The sequence below is a fragment of the Ammospiza caudacuta genome, chromosome 8 (assembly GCF_027887145.1).
Source record: "Ammospiza caudacuta isolate bAmmCau1 chromosome 8, bAmmCau1.pri, whole genome shotgun sequence".
Lineage (NCBI taxonomy): Eukaryota > Metazoa > Chordata > Aves > Passeriformes > Passerellidae > Ammospiza > Ammospiza caudacuta.
In genome coordinates, this window is record NC_080600.1 from 14,325,285 (window position 1) to 14,343,060 (window position 17,776).

Here is a 17,776-nt window from a genome sequence, read left to right on the forward strand (position 1 = left end):
AATTGTAAGCAAAGACTTATAAAGAAGGGATGAAATGTTGACATTTAAGAATAATAGAAGTGCTGGATAAGCCTTTCTTTGATGATCAGCTGTGTTCCCCTTCAAGCTGAATGGGGGGATTGCAGCCCTGCATTGTTTTGGGTTCACAGAGAAGAGCTGTGTTGTTTTATCACTGTTCTGGAAGCAGATTTCAGATCCAGACAGAAATGGCATGGTGGGTACTGAGGCTTTTCTTGCCAAAGCTAGATTGTTCCCCAGGGACTGCCAAATGAGTTTGATTTCTTGTTGGTTTGTGAAGCTTTGTTTTAATGCAAGAGGAATCAGCTGAGCTTACTGAAGATTGCCTTATCATTTTATGTTGATAAATGATGATTGCCTTATCATTTCAAGGTACTATTTGTTCTACTTGATGGGCTGGTAATGCCTGTTGAGCTTTTTTGGAAGGTCGGACAGAGGGTTATTCTGTAAGGAATAAAAACTGAGCAAGCCTGGCTGCTTATGTATGTTTTAGAAAGAAATTAAGCATTTGTGGTGAGATTTATTTTTCTTTGGTTATGTAGTTCTGTTTCAGTCAAACTGCAGTGCAAGAAAATGACATAAATGTTACATATGCATAATTTATCTTATGGGATTATTTTTATTAAACTACAGTTGCTACTGTAAATTAACTTTTAGAAACAATGAACTTTAGGGAAAACCAAGGAATGTGCCTCATGCTTTATAATGGAACATTTGTGCTTGGCTCCATGCAGTTATAAATGACTTTACTGTTCAGCACAGTGTTTAAGAAAATGCAGCTCAGAGATTTGGTTGTTGAAAAGATGATTTATTGCAGGGCATAAAGATTTAAAAACAATTCTTTCACTTATCCTGGCCTTTAGGATCAACAAACTTTTCATTTTGGCTCTAGTTCTTTGGTCAAGAATAAGTCTACTCATGCAAGTGTGTGGAAGCCTTAAGGCATGTCTTTATTTCTGTCCAAAAAACGTTGACTTGACTTGATCTTCGAGTATATATATGCTATGTAAATAAATACTGGGATAAATAAAGTCTCTTGTTGGAAGCAGGAGTGCTGTACCTAATGATGGAGGGGACACTCCTGCTTGGCTCCATGTGCTTGGACAATGTGGGAGTTTGAGAGCTTGAATTGTCCTCCTGCCTGAGTTCTTGTCCTGCCCATGCTCTGAGATGGTGGCTGTCCATCTGAATGTCACCCTGGGCAGTCCTTTCTCAAAGAATTTCCATTGTCATTAAACTTGAGCTAAAGAAATTTGAACTAAACTAATCAGAAAGCTAGTTTAGGTCAGGCTGAAGACAAATTTCCATTGTGAACTGATTTCAGCTGAATAGTATTCAGCTTGAGGTAGGATTAATGAGTTGATATGGTGTAAATAAATCCATTTCAAAGCATTGATTAAACTGTCCTATGCAAACAATTTTTAAGTGTCATTCTGTAATTTCCTGACTTCTGGCCTCCAGCTTTTAATGTATTCTGGGACCTAGGATTCATTTTTCTCTGAAATGAAGAAGAAGTAGTATTTTGTCTATTTAAAGTTATTTGGATAATAAAGTTATAAATTTGTTGATTCAAACCCCAAAGATATATGCTTAATATGGGTACAGTTTTGTTTTGGAACCATTTCCTCTTGTATATTTTTCTTTAGCTTTTTTAAACAAGGAAGGTGTTGAGACAAAACCTCTTTGGACTTCTGTAGATTTTTGGTATTTGTGATCATGTCTGGCACACTCTGTCCCCAGGGACTGATGCCCATACAATGAGCAGGGCATTGTTTCTCAGAAGTCTGTAATTCCTTTAAATATACAAGCAGGCCTAGATATTTTAGCATTTAAATATTTCTTTTTACTGATAGATTTGCTTGTTGTATTTGTTTTCTCTCTTTCTCCAGCTTTTGGAAATGCCAAAACTATGCGGAATGACAACTCCTCTAGATTTGTAAGTATTTCCTTCAGTCCTTTTGAAGGAGTGTGCTTTGCTTTTGGGTATTTCTGTTTTACCATGTATCAACCATCAAGGCATCCATAAAGAGGGAAGGAATAATTTTGGGAGCTTTCTTGTAGCTGTCTGGAGACTGTTTGAAGAAGGTGAACACCTACAGCAGCAGTCAGTATTAAATTTGTACACAGGAGCATGTTCTCCTTCCCCAGTGTGTTAGTAGGGCACTGTTAGTGATGCCTCTTCAAAGATGTTTCACCTCCTTGCCAGAAATCTTGTTGGTTTCTGATATGGGCATAGAGCTCAATTGAATATCAAAGCAGAGGCTAAAAAAGAAAAACAAAATTAGGATGTGGCAGCCTGTGACCGGATGAAAACATAATTACAGAGCAGCTGGGTTCTTTAATTTTCTGGCACTGGTGGCTTTAGTGTCAGAGACCATGTGTCCTGCAACTGGTCTGCTTAGCAAGTAGATATTTCCATGTGATCTTGTTTTCCATTCATATGTATATTTTTTGGGGTTAAAATGACTAGTTTAGGTTCCCATTTGTTTTCTATAACATTTCAAAATGTGTTTGCAACTTTAGTTTTTAATATGAACATTTGTAATGTTGTTTTTTTGCTTAAATTCTTTGTAACCAACTGGTTGAATTCAACCTTTTTTGGGCATGCAATGGAATGAGAAATTACCAAAACTGACAGTTGAAAAACCAGAAAAGTTGATGCTAGAGGTTGAGAGGTTCAGAAGTGTGAGTACTTATCAGTGTTTCTCCTGCTAAAATCAGAAAGCTGAATAAAACTCTGTCACTTGCTCGCTTGTGTCCAGAAAAGCAATATTGTGAGATGTGTGAAGCTGACAAGAGAAGGAAAATCGATACACTGGGAGAATGCTGTGTTGTGAATTAAAGAAAATGGATGGAAGTTCTGGACATTGTGAGATTGGAGAGTGGCTTTTTCTTTCCACTTGGGAGATTTTCTCCCCTTCCCTTCTAATTCTTAAGAGCTGATATGTTCCACATGGCTGTGAAGGCTCCTTCTGCAGCTCATTGCCTCTGATTGTGAACAGAGCAAGGAGTCTTCATCACAAGGGCAGTGCCAAAATTTGGAGAACCTGTAGGGATTTTTAATTTTTTTTTTAAATAGAAAGGCTAGGAAGACTGCAATTATCAGACATGGCACCGCAGAAATAATGAGCAGACAGCCCATAAGTCTTTCCAGGACAAAGTGGAACTAACAACTATTTTGCCTTTCAAGTCCTCGCTTATAAACACTGAGCTAAAAATACTTTTGGAAACACCCAGCTGTCCCAGTCCTTGGGAAATGAAAATTTAATTATCTGATTTACTTTCTTTCTCTCTGAAATTCGAATCAGCTCAGAATTAACCTTGAACAACACAGTGTAGGAAATAAAATAGAATTTAAGTAGAGTCAAGTCAATCTTGATGAAATACCCAGTAAATTAGTAAGATTCTTGGAGTGGGTCAGTGTAAAGTGCTTGGCTTTTTATGTTCTGTAATAAAAACTAAAATGAAAAAAACAAGCCCCAATGAATGCAATGAAAAGGAAATATAAATGCAAGGCTTTTCAATGGATTGTTTTTGTCCCAGAATGTTAAGTTTGGGTTGGAAGGGACCTTAAAGACCATCTCATTCCAACCCCCTGCCATGGGCAGGGACACTTTCCACTGGACCAGGCTGCTCAGAGCCCTGTCCAACCTGGCCTGCTTCTCTGGGCAGCCCATTTCAGTGCCTCACCCTCCTCACAGTGAGCAGTGTCCTCTGCTGAGTGTGTGCCAGAGGGTGGAATTTGGCTGAATCACTACCAGCAGCTTTTATCTTTATAAACTCCCTTGCCAAGGCGAGCAGCACTGCTGTTGCCTTTTCTGCACAGTCTGTCCGTTTTGTCACTGTTAAATGTGGCTGTTACTACATTAAGCACTTGTCAAATAAATTAAAACGATCCAAAGACCGCAGCGATCTTCTGTGATGTGGAAAAGTCAGGCAGGAGTCAAGGAAACGCGGCGGGATTGAAACCGCTCGTGCGGTGACAGGCCGTTAATTGTTGCCTCTGGTCTCCTGAGTGGCAGGGCAAGGAGTTCAGTGGGAAAGATCCATCACTTGTACAAGGCAGGCACACGCTCGGGGACAGACGCCCCGCGATCGCTGCCAGCCCCTGCCAGGGGCCAGGCTCGCGGCTCTCCTTCAGCTGCCGTGCTTCGCGCTCACACAGCTCCCAGGGAGAAAAGAAGATCATTTCTTCCTGCAAGATTATTTCTTCCTGCATCGTAATTTCTTCTTGCATCCCTTCAGTAAATAAGCGTGGCCCTACCTAAATGGCTGTAGGGATTGTTCGGTGTTCTTGGCACTCCGGTGGAAGTTGGTACAATGTGCGTTTTCTTCACAGAACCTTAGGAACCAAACAAGTCACTGGGTTGCTTTACAGACCTGACTAAAGCTGTTTCCAAAGAAGTCCCTGGCTGTGATAACGTCTTAGAAGACTTTGATAATTTTCTCTTTTGCAAAAATCTGGCAGGAGATTGTCAGATCGCTCTTCTAACCTTTGAGCTGACTAACTTAATGTCTTGAACTTCTGTTTTTCTTAAACAGAAATTATAATCTTAAAATCTCTTCCTTTCACAGGGAAAATACATGGATATTGAGTTTGATTTCAAGGGTGACCCACTTGGGGGAGTTATAAGCAACTGTGAGTATTACTTTTGGTATTACTTTATTCACAGATTAAATTGTTTTGCATGGAAAGGAAGATGGTTAAATTATTGAAAAGATCACCAGTGTTAGTCTAATAGAATCTCTCTCCCTCTCCATCATGTGATGAATTCTGCTTTTTAATTTTATTGCTGTTGTAAGGTACTGAATAATGTACCTTAGAGGAAGTGAAAACAGACTTGAAGAGGTAAGCATGAATATTGAATTTACTGCATTGTTTCAAAGGTACTGAGTGATGTGTGAGTCTGTATATTGTCTTTGAAGCTAGTGGCAGATGCATATGGATATCTGAGGGTCTTTTTTATTTTTGAATCCCTGGAATCAGATGTGTTACTAGGTTTGGTGCGTCATGTATTTATGGCAGATCCTGTAATTTGCAAGGGTGATAGAGAGTGTGCTGGAGATCACCATGAGACAAGTGTGTTTACTTGGAACCAAAGCTGTCTGTACAAATTTATACACCTCAAAAGTGTAGGAAAAGGTTTGTCATGAGAGAGGATGTACAGCTGTTGAGTTTGGGGAGGCAAAGGTGACCTTGGAGCTTGTTTTATGAGACCTGTAGCAATTCAGAAATTCTGACCAGCTCTCTGTTGGGAAGAAAAAGACTGAGAACTGAATGGCAGCCCAGAATGCTTTGACTTGCTTTTCTTTTGAGGGTTTAAGTGCAGCTTTTAAAATAAATTCCTCCCCAGTGCTATATAAAGCCATATTTGTTTGGTTTTCTTATTTTTAAAAGGGGAGGAAGAGGGCAGTGAGTGACTATACTAGGTGTCACTGACCCAGCCTTGACCTCTCATTCCACGCAGCCAAATTCATTGCTGCTTCTAAAGATGTGACTTTTGACACCACTGGCATTTTGCTGGTTGTGAAATAATGAGACTCACCCAAGGTGAACTGTACTCTGCATATATAACATAAACATTTTAAAAACACCGTGAGGAATTTTGCACATAAATGTAGGTTTTGGCTTTTTTCAGAGGGCAGACATTTTTCTCAACCAGATCACCTTTTGGAACTGTGCCTGAAGAGCCTAATTTTTGTGATAGGGTAGATCTTGAAACTCAAATTAGTCACTATATAAGTGTTTATGGCTATCTATTAGCTTTGACATTTGGCAGTTAACAAAATTAGAGGCCAAACATGATATAGTCATAATAATTAAATGGGAGCAAGAAGGTTCTAAAAGGCTGTTATTTGTTTCTTTTTATTTCACATTCAAAATATATACATAAAAATGAGCCCTCCTTTGTAAGAGTGGACATTTAACAGCATGTCTTTGAAAGTACTGCACTGAGTAATGTAATTAAAATGTTGTGTCATATCAAAAGGCAATCCAAATAGTTGCTCAGTAGTTTATCTGCCCCATAAATCTCTGCATGGTGTAATTATAATATTACATGTAATTGTAGTGATGTGATGACATATGTATCAAAGGGCAGACATAGTTTTGGATCCATCTAAAATATGCCTGTTTTAGGCATTCTTTCTGTCTTGTCACATGTAATAATTATCTAATAGCAAGGAGATTAATTTCAATGTAAGAATAAAGACCTGATGTGTAAGCAAGCTCTGCTGAGGAAAAGATGTTACTTGTTGAACTATTAAATGCCTCATCCTTGGCAGGGTATGTCACAGGCAAATACTGAGTTCCTGTAGCAGCATGTTAATACAGCTCATCTTTGACTAAGTGTTTGCAAAATTTGCTAGTCCATCCATCTCTCTTTTAAAGATGTTTAAAATTCTCTGCATTTTCAAAGCAAGTTGGTTGTGCTGCCTTAAATCTTTTCCACACATCTGCAGCATCGCATTGCAACACAAACATTTCTTTTTCTGTGAGGCATCATCATTCTGAAGATATTGGGGACCTATATTCTTTTACACCCCTCAGAATTTACTCTGGTTTAAGTCAAAATCAGGATTTGTCTTCATAATTCATTAGGCTTGAAGTCAAGTAGTGCTGAAGTTTCCTATCCTTAAAAGGGAAAGTATGATTATGAAAATATTCATAAATATTCTTTGATTTCTGACCGTCTGTTGGTTTGGTATTAATATGATGTGAAGATGACATTATAATGCTTTATTTAAACTTTAAGAGTTGTTTCTGGCCAGCCTAATTTCCAAACATCGCTTAAGGTAGTGGGCTTTTTGTGGCACAGCCTGAAGATGTATTTCATGGTGCGAGTGGCTCGGAGCAGACACAGCAAACACCTAGGTTGTTTTGGTGGCAAGGATGGTAACCAAGATAAGCTACTGATTTTATCAGACTGGTGTGGAAAAGCAGAGACCCATTGGGCTGAAAGGTCTCTCTTGAAATGGCCTGCTCTGGAATGCTGTGGAGCTCTGTGGGAGGTTGGTCACTGTTTGTGTGACCCTTCAAGGAGTGGCTGATGCTGCTGTGACCTGGGGCCATTCTCCTTCAATGAGCTCCTGCTCCTTAATGAGAGGGGTTAACCTGGGAGGAACCTTTCTCAGGATGGAGTTAGAGGGTGGAATTATCATGCCAGAGCACACTGCTGGTCTGCCCTGTCCAGTTTGCAGCCAGGGGGAACGTCCAGCTGACAGATCCAAAACATTTAATGTGCCATGAGCAGAAGGGTGAATCTTCTGAGTGAAATCAGAATGGAAATAATGAAATGGAAGGGATTTGTGGCATCTCTAAATTCAGGGCTGGTATGTACCCGAAGTGAAGATAATGCTGTGTTTGAACAGTGTGAAATCTGTGCAGTCTCATTTCATGTATGGCAGCTCAGATCTTCCAACCGTGCTGGTTTCCAAGGAAATTGATTTACTGTTACATCATTGTGAACAGTCATGAAAAGAAATTGGGAATGGAAAACTTGAAATTAATGTGGTTTATGCCAACTTTAGGTATTTTACTTCAGTCAGGAATTGTTTCCCCCTTGGACTACAAGGCAGTAAGTGTTGCATTTGTTTGATCCACCACCAGTGGGTGAGTGGGAGGGTGAAGAAGGCTGACTGAGGTGTGCTGTAAGCCTGAATTGTTAGTCCTGGCTTTTTGTTAGCTCCTTCTGTGAAGATCCCAGCTCGTTTTCCTGATGGGTGGGAGATGCTGGAGCCCGTGGAAGGTGCCCAGTCCTGGTGCCAGCTGCCAGCCAGCCCATCCATCCACAGGTGACCTGTTTCATGTGCATGGGGTTAGGAATTCCAGACTGCTCCTTGGGCATTGCTAAACACAAAACCCTTGCTGTGGTGCCACCTGGGACATCACTGTTCAGCAGCAAACATCAGTCCCTGCTTAAAGGTGTGTTGCTGCTTTAAATGTTTTTTTACATTTACATTTTCTCTCTCTGAGGTGTATCTGCTCTTTCTGCCTTCCTGCTTATTCCTGTTTATAATCACTGCTGTTGCAGTGGACAGTCTTGCCAGCACTCATGCACTCAGAGGGCATTTTTTCCAGAGCACTTATTAGTAAAGGCAGTGTTGGAGTGTTGCTTTCAGCTAGGTGTAACATTGTGGAAATAAATTACAGAAAAGGTCAATATTATTCTTAGTTTTTCATTTATTATAACTACTTTGTTAGTGAAGATGAGAGAGAGGAGAATGGTAGTTTCTCTTCCACCTCTAATTACACAATAAGACATATATAAAAATAGGTATGTTTGGTTTTGAAATAATAGGTGCTAATTGCAATAGTTTTTTCAGCTCTGAAGTATGACTGTCCACAGATGCTGCATCTGTTTTGTACTGAAGGAAGTGTTTACGTGCACACTTGGTTCATTAGTTTTGTGACTGGTTTTGTGTACACTAAATTTGATGGCTGAAGGGGTTTTGCACAGTACAGCTCAAAATGTTTCACTTTCACAATAGTTTAGGCCTTTTGAAAAGCATGGATCTTACAATATCTTTCCCGGAGTTTTTGCAAGTCTTAAATTTTCGTGTTTCATGTGGAATTTCCTGCTGAAAAATACCTGGCTTTTAGCATTCAGTGATCTTTCCTAATATGCCTAAGCCCTTCAGTGATATAATGATTAACTAGGAGACAACATTGGTGCAGATTGTGACGTAAAGGATTTGCACTGCCTGGTCTGGAAATGCCATTTTTAACCAGCAAAATGTCTTTAGAGTCCGGATAACAAGAGATTAAGAAAGGGCCCTGTTTTGTCATCTTTTCCAAGAACAGCATGGAGGAAATCTATGATGTTTGTTTAAGGCAACAACTTTTTTAAAGTTAGCAAAGTGATAACTTTGCAACTTATTATTTTTTACTTGTTTGTTCATTTTAAAAGTCAGAAGTAATTACCCACTTACTAAGCAATCTAGAACCTAGCTGTTATGTGATTCCTGGTGGAAAGCTCCTTTACTCAGGGAAATATTGCAGAAACTGGACGATTAGACATTTTGGGAAGATATATCCATTCTTGTTGATTTTCTTTTTGTTTTAAATCTTCACTTGTTGCAACATCTCCCTTGGTCTTCCTCTCAGCACATTTGCCACCGTTTAGGCAATGGCTTTGCCTAAACTAGGAAGAGTTTGAGAAAACAAGCTGCAAACGATGTTAAACATTTTGATTAGCTCATTTTTAACAGCATTCATCACTTGAGCAAAGAGGATTTAACACTTAAAATGATGCAGTCATTGCCAGTGCACATGCTGCCCATTTAGTAGTTTCTGACTGACACAATTATGGATCAGTTTATCCAAGAGAACATTACTATGAACTTGGCGGGAATAATAGGGAAAAGTTCATGAGGAACTTTTTAATCAGTGACATTTTTGATGAATGCTAGATAATCAAGGTAGGAAAAGAAAAAATAATGAGGCTGTAGAAATAAGCTGCTGTGACTAGAAAAAGTTCTGTAACTTCAGCTGAGCAGCTAAAAGGCTCCTTGTCATGGCCAGCTGAAGAGACAATGACTAAAATAAGTGTCACCTGGATGATTTAGGATGTACCAAGGTAGTGTCATTTTTTGGTTTTACTGTTTACTTGCTCCTTTTTTGAATGTTGATTTGATTTCTAGTATATTTAGAGAAATACAAATACCCTAAATTTTTCTGCATCACTTGAGTTCATGGGTCAAGTAACCAAAAAGAAGTGTATGAAGTTGTGCATTAGAGTTTGCAGAAGTATTCAGAATATTTTTTCTTTCTTTTATGTTAAGTAAAAATGTTTAGCAGGGTGCTTACACAGATCTCTTGCATTTAAACAGTGATATCTAGGAATAACAAAAAAATCTTCAGAACCTGAGGCCTGTAGCTGGATTTTGAGTCATCTGAATTGATGGGTATTCATACAAATATGTTTCCAAAGTTAAACTTTTCCAAGGCAAATTAATTTTTAAATTTTAATTTTTTTTTTTTTGCTTTGGTGCATGCAACAAGTTAAACATTCCTGTTGAAGCAGAAGCACTGTTAGATAATGCAGAAATAACCCATAAACACACCATATGTGTGAGTTCTGTATGTGCTCTCCTGATAATTCTGCATCGTCCCTACACATAATTCACATAGACCATGTAACAAAATGCAATGTAGAGAGAGTTTTGGGGGTTTTTGCTTCTGTGGATTTTCACATAGATGAGCACCATCTGTCCACACATTCCACTGTCAACACCATCACCCAGGGGCCATGTGCAACAGTCTGAGGTGCAGCTTTGTCTTCTCTCTTTGGAGTGTTTGATCCACAGAGCTGGCAATGGGGTGGGAGTTAACACAAAAGTTACTGGCAGTGCAGGGGTTGCATCAAGGAAAATATATATGTGGTTGATTTATTAAAATGCTAATTAGGGCAAACAGAGGGAAGAAGTTTTCTGAAGAAGTTGGCAGATGGTCTGGATCTGTCCTACAAGTCTGATTTCAGTCTGCATGTGAACAGAAAGAAAAGGAAAAAAAAAAACCAATGAAAAAAAGATTTGAAAAAGAATTGGCAGCAGCTGCTTTGTTAAGGAAAATACTTGATTTTATGACAGTGACTGCTTTTTTCCTCAATTATGAGGGCTGACAGAATATGAAATGTTAGGCCTTTTGAAAACTGATTGTGAATTGGTTAACTTTGGTGCTTCTAAAAATACATGAATAAGATAAGCTGGTGAAAAAACCAGTTATCCTCCTAAACAAAACTAATTTTACATACATTCAGGAACCTGTTTTTTAAATCTGCTGAAGGCATGTATGTAATTAGGAGGCTTACATACAATATTTTGCCAGGATGTGTTGCTGGGCTTTTATGACAGCATTTGAGAAAATTTATGGGTAGAATATTTTTAAACCCAAATAAGCCAAACCACATTGCTGCAATATCCTTTGAGAATACAGCCATTTCCTGAAGTGTGTGCAGCCACTGTGGGAGCTGAAGTTGTTTATTTTTTTGAGATTAAATTTGGCTGCGATCTGTTCCAACACTTTCCTGGAGAACCTTCACAGCCAGCACAGCTCTGAGCTGCCTGCTGCTCACCTTGCCTTTCCCAGCCCAGTATTAACACTTGGATGGGGGAACAGCCTGTAAATACTTGAAATTTGTCCTAGTATTAGCCAGTCAGACAATTAATAATACTGTCTGAATTTTGTCGTTGTTGCCACTGGCCAATTATGGGGTGCAGAACAGTGACACTTCCCTTTGGGGGTTTTCTGCTTGCCCAGGCTTAGAGAGAACTTAGCCCCCAGTCCCAGGAGGTGTGGGGGTGTGTCATTATAGGTGCAGGGGAAACTCCTTTGATGTGTGCTTGGAATGAGGCACTGAATGTCTCTGTCTCCATGTCACCGAATATATCTAACTTAACAGAAACACATGGGAATTGTATGTTTGCTATCTGGAAAAATGTAGTTGAGCTAGTGAGAAAAGAAGGAAAACCCATATGTTTTGTACAGAACCAGCAGGACACGCTGGTACCTGTCCAGATGTTCTCTTGCTGCATTTCTCTTCCTTCTCCTGTGCTGTGAACCACAGCCCTCCAGTGCAGTGTGAACACCCTTTGAGTTGTCACCTCTGTGGCACATAGGATGTTGAGCTGCAGTGGTTGCAAGGTGTTACAAGTCAGTCTGCTCATGCTGCCTGCCAGGATTCCTGCCCTGGTGTGAAATGTGTCTGTCACTGAGAGCAGCCTTCCTGTCCAGCTGCTCCATCAGTGCAGTGATGCTTCCCAAAGTACTGCTTTTCCATTTCACTTTGAGTATATCAGGATGGAGCTTCTGTCAGCCCCACTGGGAATTATTTCATAGTCTGATACACCAGAGGATCACAAAGTGCTGCATGATTATTCAGTTTAACTGCTTTCTTTATTTGGTCTCTCCTTTTCATTTACCCATCTTTCATGCACTGGTAACATTTTGCCACTTCAAACTTTCACCCACAGAGTCATCCTCACCAAATCCTAATTTTGTGGTGGTACTGTAAATCAGTTAACATCTTTTGCCCATTGCCTCCCTGACCTGAATTCTCTCTGCAGCTCACAGACTGAGCCTTTACCAGAGCACTGGGCTTGCCCCTAACTCAAAGAAATATTTGATATCCATGATATGCTATGATAAGGTTCATACTGACATTCTTCTGGTTTGCTGATGGTTGATATAAAGCAATGAAGTAGAAAATGATGGAGGATTATATTCATTTCAAAGGGTTTTGCTCCAGCATCTGTCCCTGACCTGTGAGATTTTTGTTGGTTTGTTTGTTTAGATCTGCTAGAGAAGTCTCGTGTTGTGAAGCAGCCAAGGGGTGAAAGAAACTTCCACATTTTCTACCAGATCCTGTCTGGTGCATCAGAAGAGTTTCTCTGTAAGTGTTGCCCTTGTGCCTTGTTCGCATGTGAGTTTTCTTTATATTTAACGTGCTATTCCATGCACATCATCTTTTGTGGGAAATGTGATATTGATTCGTTTTCAAATAATGGGTGGTAGTATCATTGGTAATATGTGAAGTCCACATATGCTTTGATATTATCCAGATACCTGAGTCAGAATTACTGAATTAGTCAGAATTGCTGGCTTAGCAATGTATTATAAACAAATTTGAAAACATGTTCTTATTCAGAAGGCTAATAATTAAAAGATCCTTGAAGAAAATCCAATAATAACAACCTATTCCTGACAGTGCTGATTCTGTGATTAAATTGCTACTAACAAGAATGCTATTACTAATGATGCTTTTATTTGATTTATTAGGCAAGCTCAAGCTGGAGAGGGACTTCAGCAGATACAACTACCTGGGCCTTGATTCGGCCAGAGTGAATGGGGTGGATGATGCTGCAAACTTCAGAACAGTCAGGGTGAGAAGGAGCAGGGGCTGGCTGTGCAGGGCTCTTAGAGCCCTTGATCTGTCTGTCCCTGCAGGCCTGGGCTGGGAGGGACACCTTCTCTGAGTGCTGGCACTCTTCATGCTGGGATAGAGCGTGTTTGCACAGGGAAACATGGATACAGCTGGGAAACGGGATCAAGCTTCTGGAGAATTCTTACGGGAATACAAAAAGGAAAAAAAAAAAAAACAAACAAAAAAAGAATTAAAGAAAGGAAAAAAAAATCAAACAAAACTCCCCCCAAACTAAAAAGAAACAAACAAAAAGAAAACAAAAGAAAGGGGCGGGGGGGAAAACTCAGATGCCTTGGTCAGATCCTGGGAAAAGTTATATTTTGTAGAGGCTTAGGACAGCAGTGCCTGAGCCTCAGGGACTGGGTGATGCTGACCAGGTTGAAAGAAAAGAGGACCGGGATGATTCTCCAGATGATTTGCTGTCCTGTTTTTGCTTGGTTGTACTCAGGGACAAGATGAATACAGGACCTTGTTACCCAGTGTGTGCAGATATGGATTCTAAAAGTGACAGGTCTGAGAAGACAGGTGGACCTGTTCATCTGACTGGGAAAAATTGGGTTGGGTCACAAACTAAATTAAGTGGCTAAAAAAAGTACAGTGTTTCAGAAACCCAAATTTTGAATGAGTCCTAGAAGTGGACTGGACTGAATGCCAGCTCCATTTTCATGCTTCTTGTGTATTAAAAAACTTACTCATCTTAGCATAGGAATTATACCAGGCACTTTTAGTAGCAGAAGTGTTCATAAACCATTTGTAATTTTGCAGATAAATGGTGAATTTTTCAAGTATGATCTGTTTAAATGTAAATGCTTTTATCTCATAATTTTATTTATCCCCTTTCCAGAATGCAATGCAGATTGTTGGGTTTATGGATCATGAAACACAGTCGGTTTTTGAAGTGGTGGCAGCCGTTCTGAAATTGGGAAATATCGAATTTAAGCCTGAATCTCGTGCAAATGGGCTAGATGAAAGTAAAATCAAAGATAAAAATGGTAAGATGAGATTAGTGATGGGAAGAAAGCCACTAATTTGTCTGAAGTCATTATTAATTTTGTTGTTTCTGCAGACATACAATATCCTTACATGTGAATTAGATTGTTTCCAGAGCTCACCCTCAGGCAGCTATGGGCTGCATTCTGTGCAATTTCAATCATTCTGTTTGAAATGCCAAAAATGATTTTCTCCTTTTTCCCCACTTTATTAGCACTTTATTCTGAAATGTTAAATGGTTCTGTGCCTTTATGTAGCTGCTTGTTTTTTCTGCAGTGGAGGATTTTTGTTCTTTTGCAGTATCTCTGCCTTTGGTGTCAGATTCATTTGGTGATATTTTTGCAGCTGATGTATTTTGAAAGTTCATTTTCATCTGAAAGTTTTGCATTATGAAAAGTAGTCTGCTATAAATGGAGAGAAAGTTTTTTTTCTCAAAAATAAATGGATAAGAAAGTGCTTTTAAAACCAGTTGCTCTGTTTCCTTGCACTGTGAATATTTTTAAAATCTTTGCTTGGCAGGACGATGGGGAGGGAGTGTGAATGAGGAACACTTCTGTTGAAGAGCATTTTGGGAAAATACCACACTTCTTAAAAGCTGGTCGTTTTGGGGAAGGAAAAGCAGTAATAGGAAGGATTGATTGTATTTACACTTTGATTTTTCTTGCTAGAACTGAAGGAAATCTGTGAGCTGACAGGTATAGACCAGTCTGTATTGGAGAGAGCTTTCAGCTTCCGGACTGTTGAGGCCAAACAGGAGAAAGTTTCAACAACACTAAACGTGGCTCAGGTAAAAAGAGCTCCTGATTTAAAAAGATCAAAAGATCTTTTAAAATGGCAATTTTATTCTGCATGATTAAATCATAGCTACCCCAATAAAAACTACAGCTGAAAGGCTGCACTGAATAAATCACAGGCATAATTATGTGTGTTTTTTGCTCAGTGGTTTCTAAATGTTAAGAGATGCTCCCTGTGCTGGCTTTACTCATTAATAGCACCTTTAGGGACCCCTCAGCAGCAGGAGGATGTTTGGTTAAGCCCAGCGCTTATAACATTTTTCTTATTTCTTCTCTTTAGGCTTATTATGCCCGGGATGCTCTGGCTAAGAATTTGTACAGTCGCCTGTTCTCCTGGCTTGTTACCAGGATCAATGAGAGCATTAAGGTATTGTTGCTTTGTGCTTGTAAAAAGAAAAAGAAATCAATAGGAATCCTTCAAATTAAAGTGGACAGTAAAACTGTATTTGCCAATTTCATTTCTCCTGGCTGTACACTGTTACACACAAATAACCTTATCACAGCTTGACAAATTGCTCTCTGCTCTGTTCTTAAGCTTGTAAAAATATTCACATTAAGTGTATTTTGGGAAACCATATGTAACATTTTAGTTTTACAGTATTTGACAGCCTGCTTATGAGATGCATTCATTTTCTTGAATCCCAAGTATGCAACGTACAGATGACTGACTCAGTGTTTGTTTTTCTTTAAGGCACAAACAAAAGTGAGAAAGAAGGTAATGGGGGTGCTGGACATTTATGGCTTCGAAATTTTTGAGGTAAGACCTTTATAATGGTAACCATTTAGTGAAAAAGCTGTTATTAAAGCTTAACAGAGTTGTTCATGAATTCAAATATGAATATATGTAATTTGACTCAATTGTTTCATGCCTGACCAAAAAAACCCACTAGAAACATACACCAAAGAGAGATGTCTTAGCGTGTCTGGCAATTGAAACAAAAAATTATGAAAGTTATACTTGTGTTTTTACACCATAGATAAATAAATATTTATGATGGATAAACTAAATATATTTTGTTGCGACATACATTCTGAGCATAGGAGAAACTCTGGCACTGTCATTTCTGCCCTGAGGCATTTTGTGGATGTCTTTGAACAAGCTGTGTATCCTGAGAGGGATAAAAAAAACCCAAAAACCAGCCACCCAACAAAAACTATACATTTTTTTCCTGTCAAAATTAAACAAGGATTTATATTGCATTTCATCTCAATTCACTTAGGTAAATACTCTGTACCTAATCCAAGCTAAAGATCTGTGGCTCACTGCTGTTTGTTTACAATAGTATTTTTAGACTGGTGGTATTTTGAAACAAAACAATCAATGAGGAGTTTTTAATTGGGTTAGAGAGCACGAGGGACAGGGCATTTTCCATAAATCTTGTTCTGACAGTTTTTGTTAGGAGATTTATAGATCTTGCTTGAAATCTATGTGTGTTTAAGCTAGAAACTCGTCTGAGGAGAAAAAAAATCAGTAGAAAAATCCCGACCCACTTCCCTACATCCCTCTTAGAAATCTGGGGAGGGTGTTGAAGCTGTGTGGAAAATGGGAATAATTCTTCATGTGAGGGTGGTGTGAGTTTCATTTCAGAAGCAAAAAGTCCAACTATGTGCAAATCAGAGTTCCTCTGAAGAGGAAGAGGAAAGCTGAGAGCTGCCCCAAGGGCTTGCTGAGCGGGGCTGTGTTGTTTGCATTGGACACAAGAACACACCTATGAAAGTGCAGTGCCCGAGGTCAGGTGGCTGAACGGGGATCCTGGTGCCAGATCTCTCGGGAGCTGCTCCTAGAGGAGCTTTTGGGAGGCTGGCACTGGGGTGGTGCTGCTGGCATCCTCAGGCAGGGCTGTTTCCTCTGGCTCCCCTGTGTGTGGTCAGGCTGGACAGGCACAGGGAGGTGGGACACAGGAGGGTGCACCGGCACACGGGCCAGCTGGGGGATTGTGTTTGTGGCATGGTGCTCCAGAGATGAGGCTGTTTCTCACCTGGAATTTTCATCTTTTCTACATTCAGCATCTTAGAAGGTCATAAGTAAGTGGCTGAGTGCAGGAGAAAAATTTAAAAAAAAAACAAAACCGAGTCTTTGCACTTACCTGTCATGCTGAATTACAGTGTGGCTTTCTAAAAAGCTGCAAATTCAAAAGCTGTAAAATAATGTGGGTAGTTATTGTTCACTCCTTTAAATGCCAAGGATTGGTTTTCCTGGAAAAGCTGGGGAAGGTTTTGCCTTGTGACTTAAGGACCAAATTCATGAGTACATTCACACAAGGTGGGACTCTCTCATGAGTTTAGACCTATGGTGAGAAGAGCAGCCAAGCAACTTGGTTCAGCATCACAGAAATACCTGAATTATTGTTTAAATTTAATTATATTAAAGCAACTAATCAAGAAATAAAATTTTTGACACTCTGCAGCCACATAAGCCAAGGAAAATTTATTAAGGTATTAAGATTTATAGCATTGGAATTAGGAGCATTTTGCTGTGTGGTATATTGGTAAACCCTACAGCCAAACATTCAAAATATGAGCTGAGGTGTTGTTAATGGCAGTAACATATCCATCTAATTATAAATCAGTTAAAACCTATGACTAAAAATGTGCAGTCACCTCTTGAACCTAACTCTTAAGTCATATTTTGATTTTCACATCTATTCCTGAAACTTAGAGCTAATGTCAGCTCTACAAAGAATGTTTGTTGGCAAAAGTGCACTTGAAAGGCTTCACCTCTAAATTTGTGCCTTTTAAATGTGGAAGCAGTTTGATGTGCTGAGGGTAGGAAGGCCTTCATTAATCATGTTTCTACTCAGGAATCAGCTAAGTTTATCATTAGTGCATGGTCTTTGACCTGAAGTGGCCTTTACCCTGGAGACAGAGTGCATCAAAACCCACAGGAGGTGTAGCAGGAGTGTTTTATATACATGCAAAATATTTACACAGGAAGCTCAGTACCACTGGAATAAGCAGCAAGGAATGTGTTTAGTGAAGGGTGGCTTTTACATTTAATTTTTTTCTTTGGTTTTTGATGGTTTTGTTTTGTTTCCTAATGGGCAGGGCACA

General features: G+C 39.4%; 1 protein-coding gene across 5 annotated transcripts in view; it reads left to right on the forward strand.

Annotated features, from left to right (window-relative positions):
* The window catches only part of MYO1B (myosin IB), a 109,250-nt gene that overhangs the window by 53,577 nt on the left and 37,897 nt on the right, over positions 1-17,776 (forward strand). For all 5 annotated transcript variants that reach the window (XM_058809108.1, XM_058809107.1, XM_058809109.1 and 2 more), the window contains 8 exons: positions 1,908-1,954; positions 4,594-4,657; positions 12,312-12,410; positions 12,797-12,900; positions 13,786-13,933; positions 14,600-14,718; positions 15,006-15,092; positions 15,417-15,482. In XM_058809108.1, coding sequence (XP_058665091.1) covers positions 1,908-1,954; positions 4,594-4,657; positions 12,312-12,410; positions 12,797-12,900; positions 13,786-13,933; positions 14,600-14,718; positions 15,006-15,092; positions 15,417-15,482 — 734 coding nt within the window. The remainder of the gene's footprint in view (positions 1-1,907; positions 1,955-4,593; positions 4,658-12,311; positions 12,411-12,796; positions 12,901-13,785; positions 13,934-14,599; positions 14,719-15,005; positions 15,093-15,416; positions 15,483-17,776) is intronic.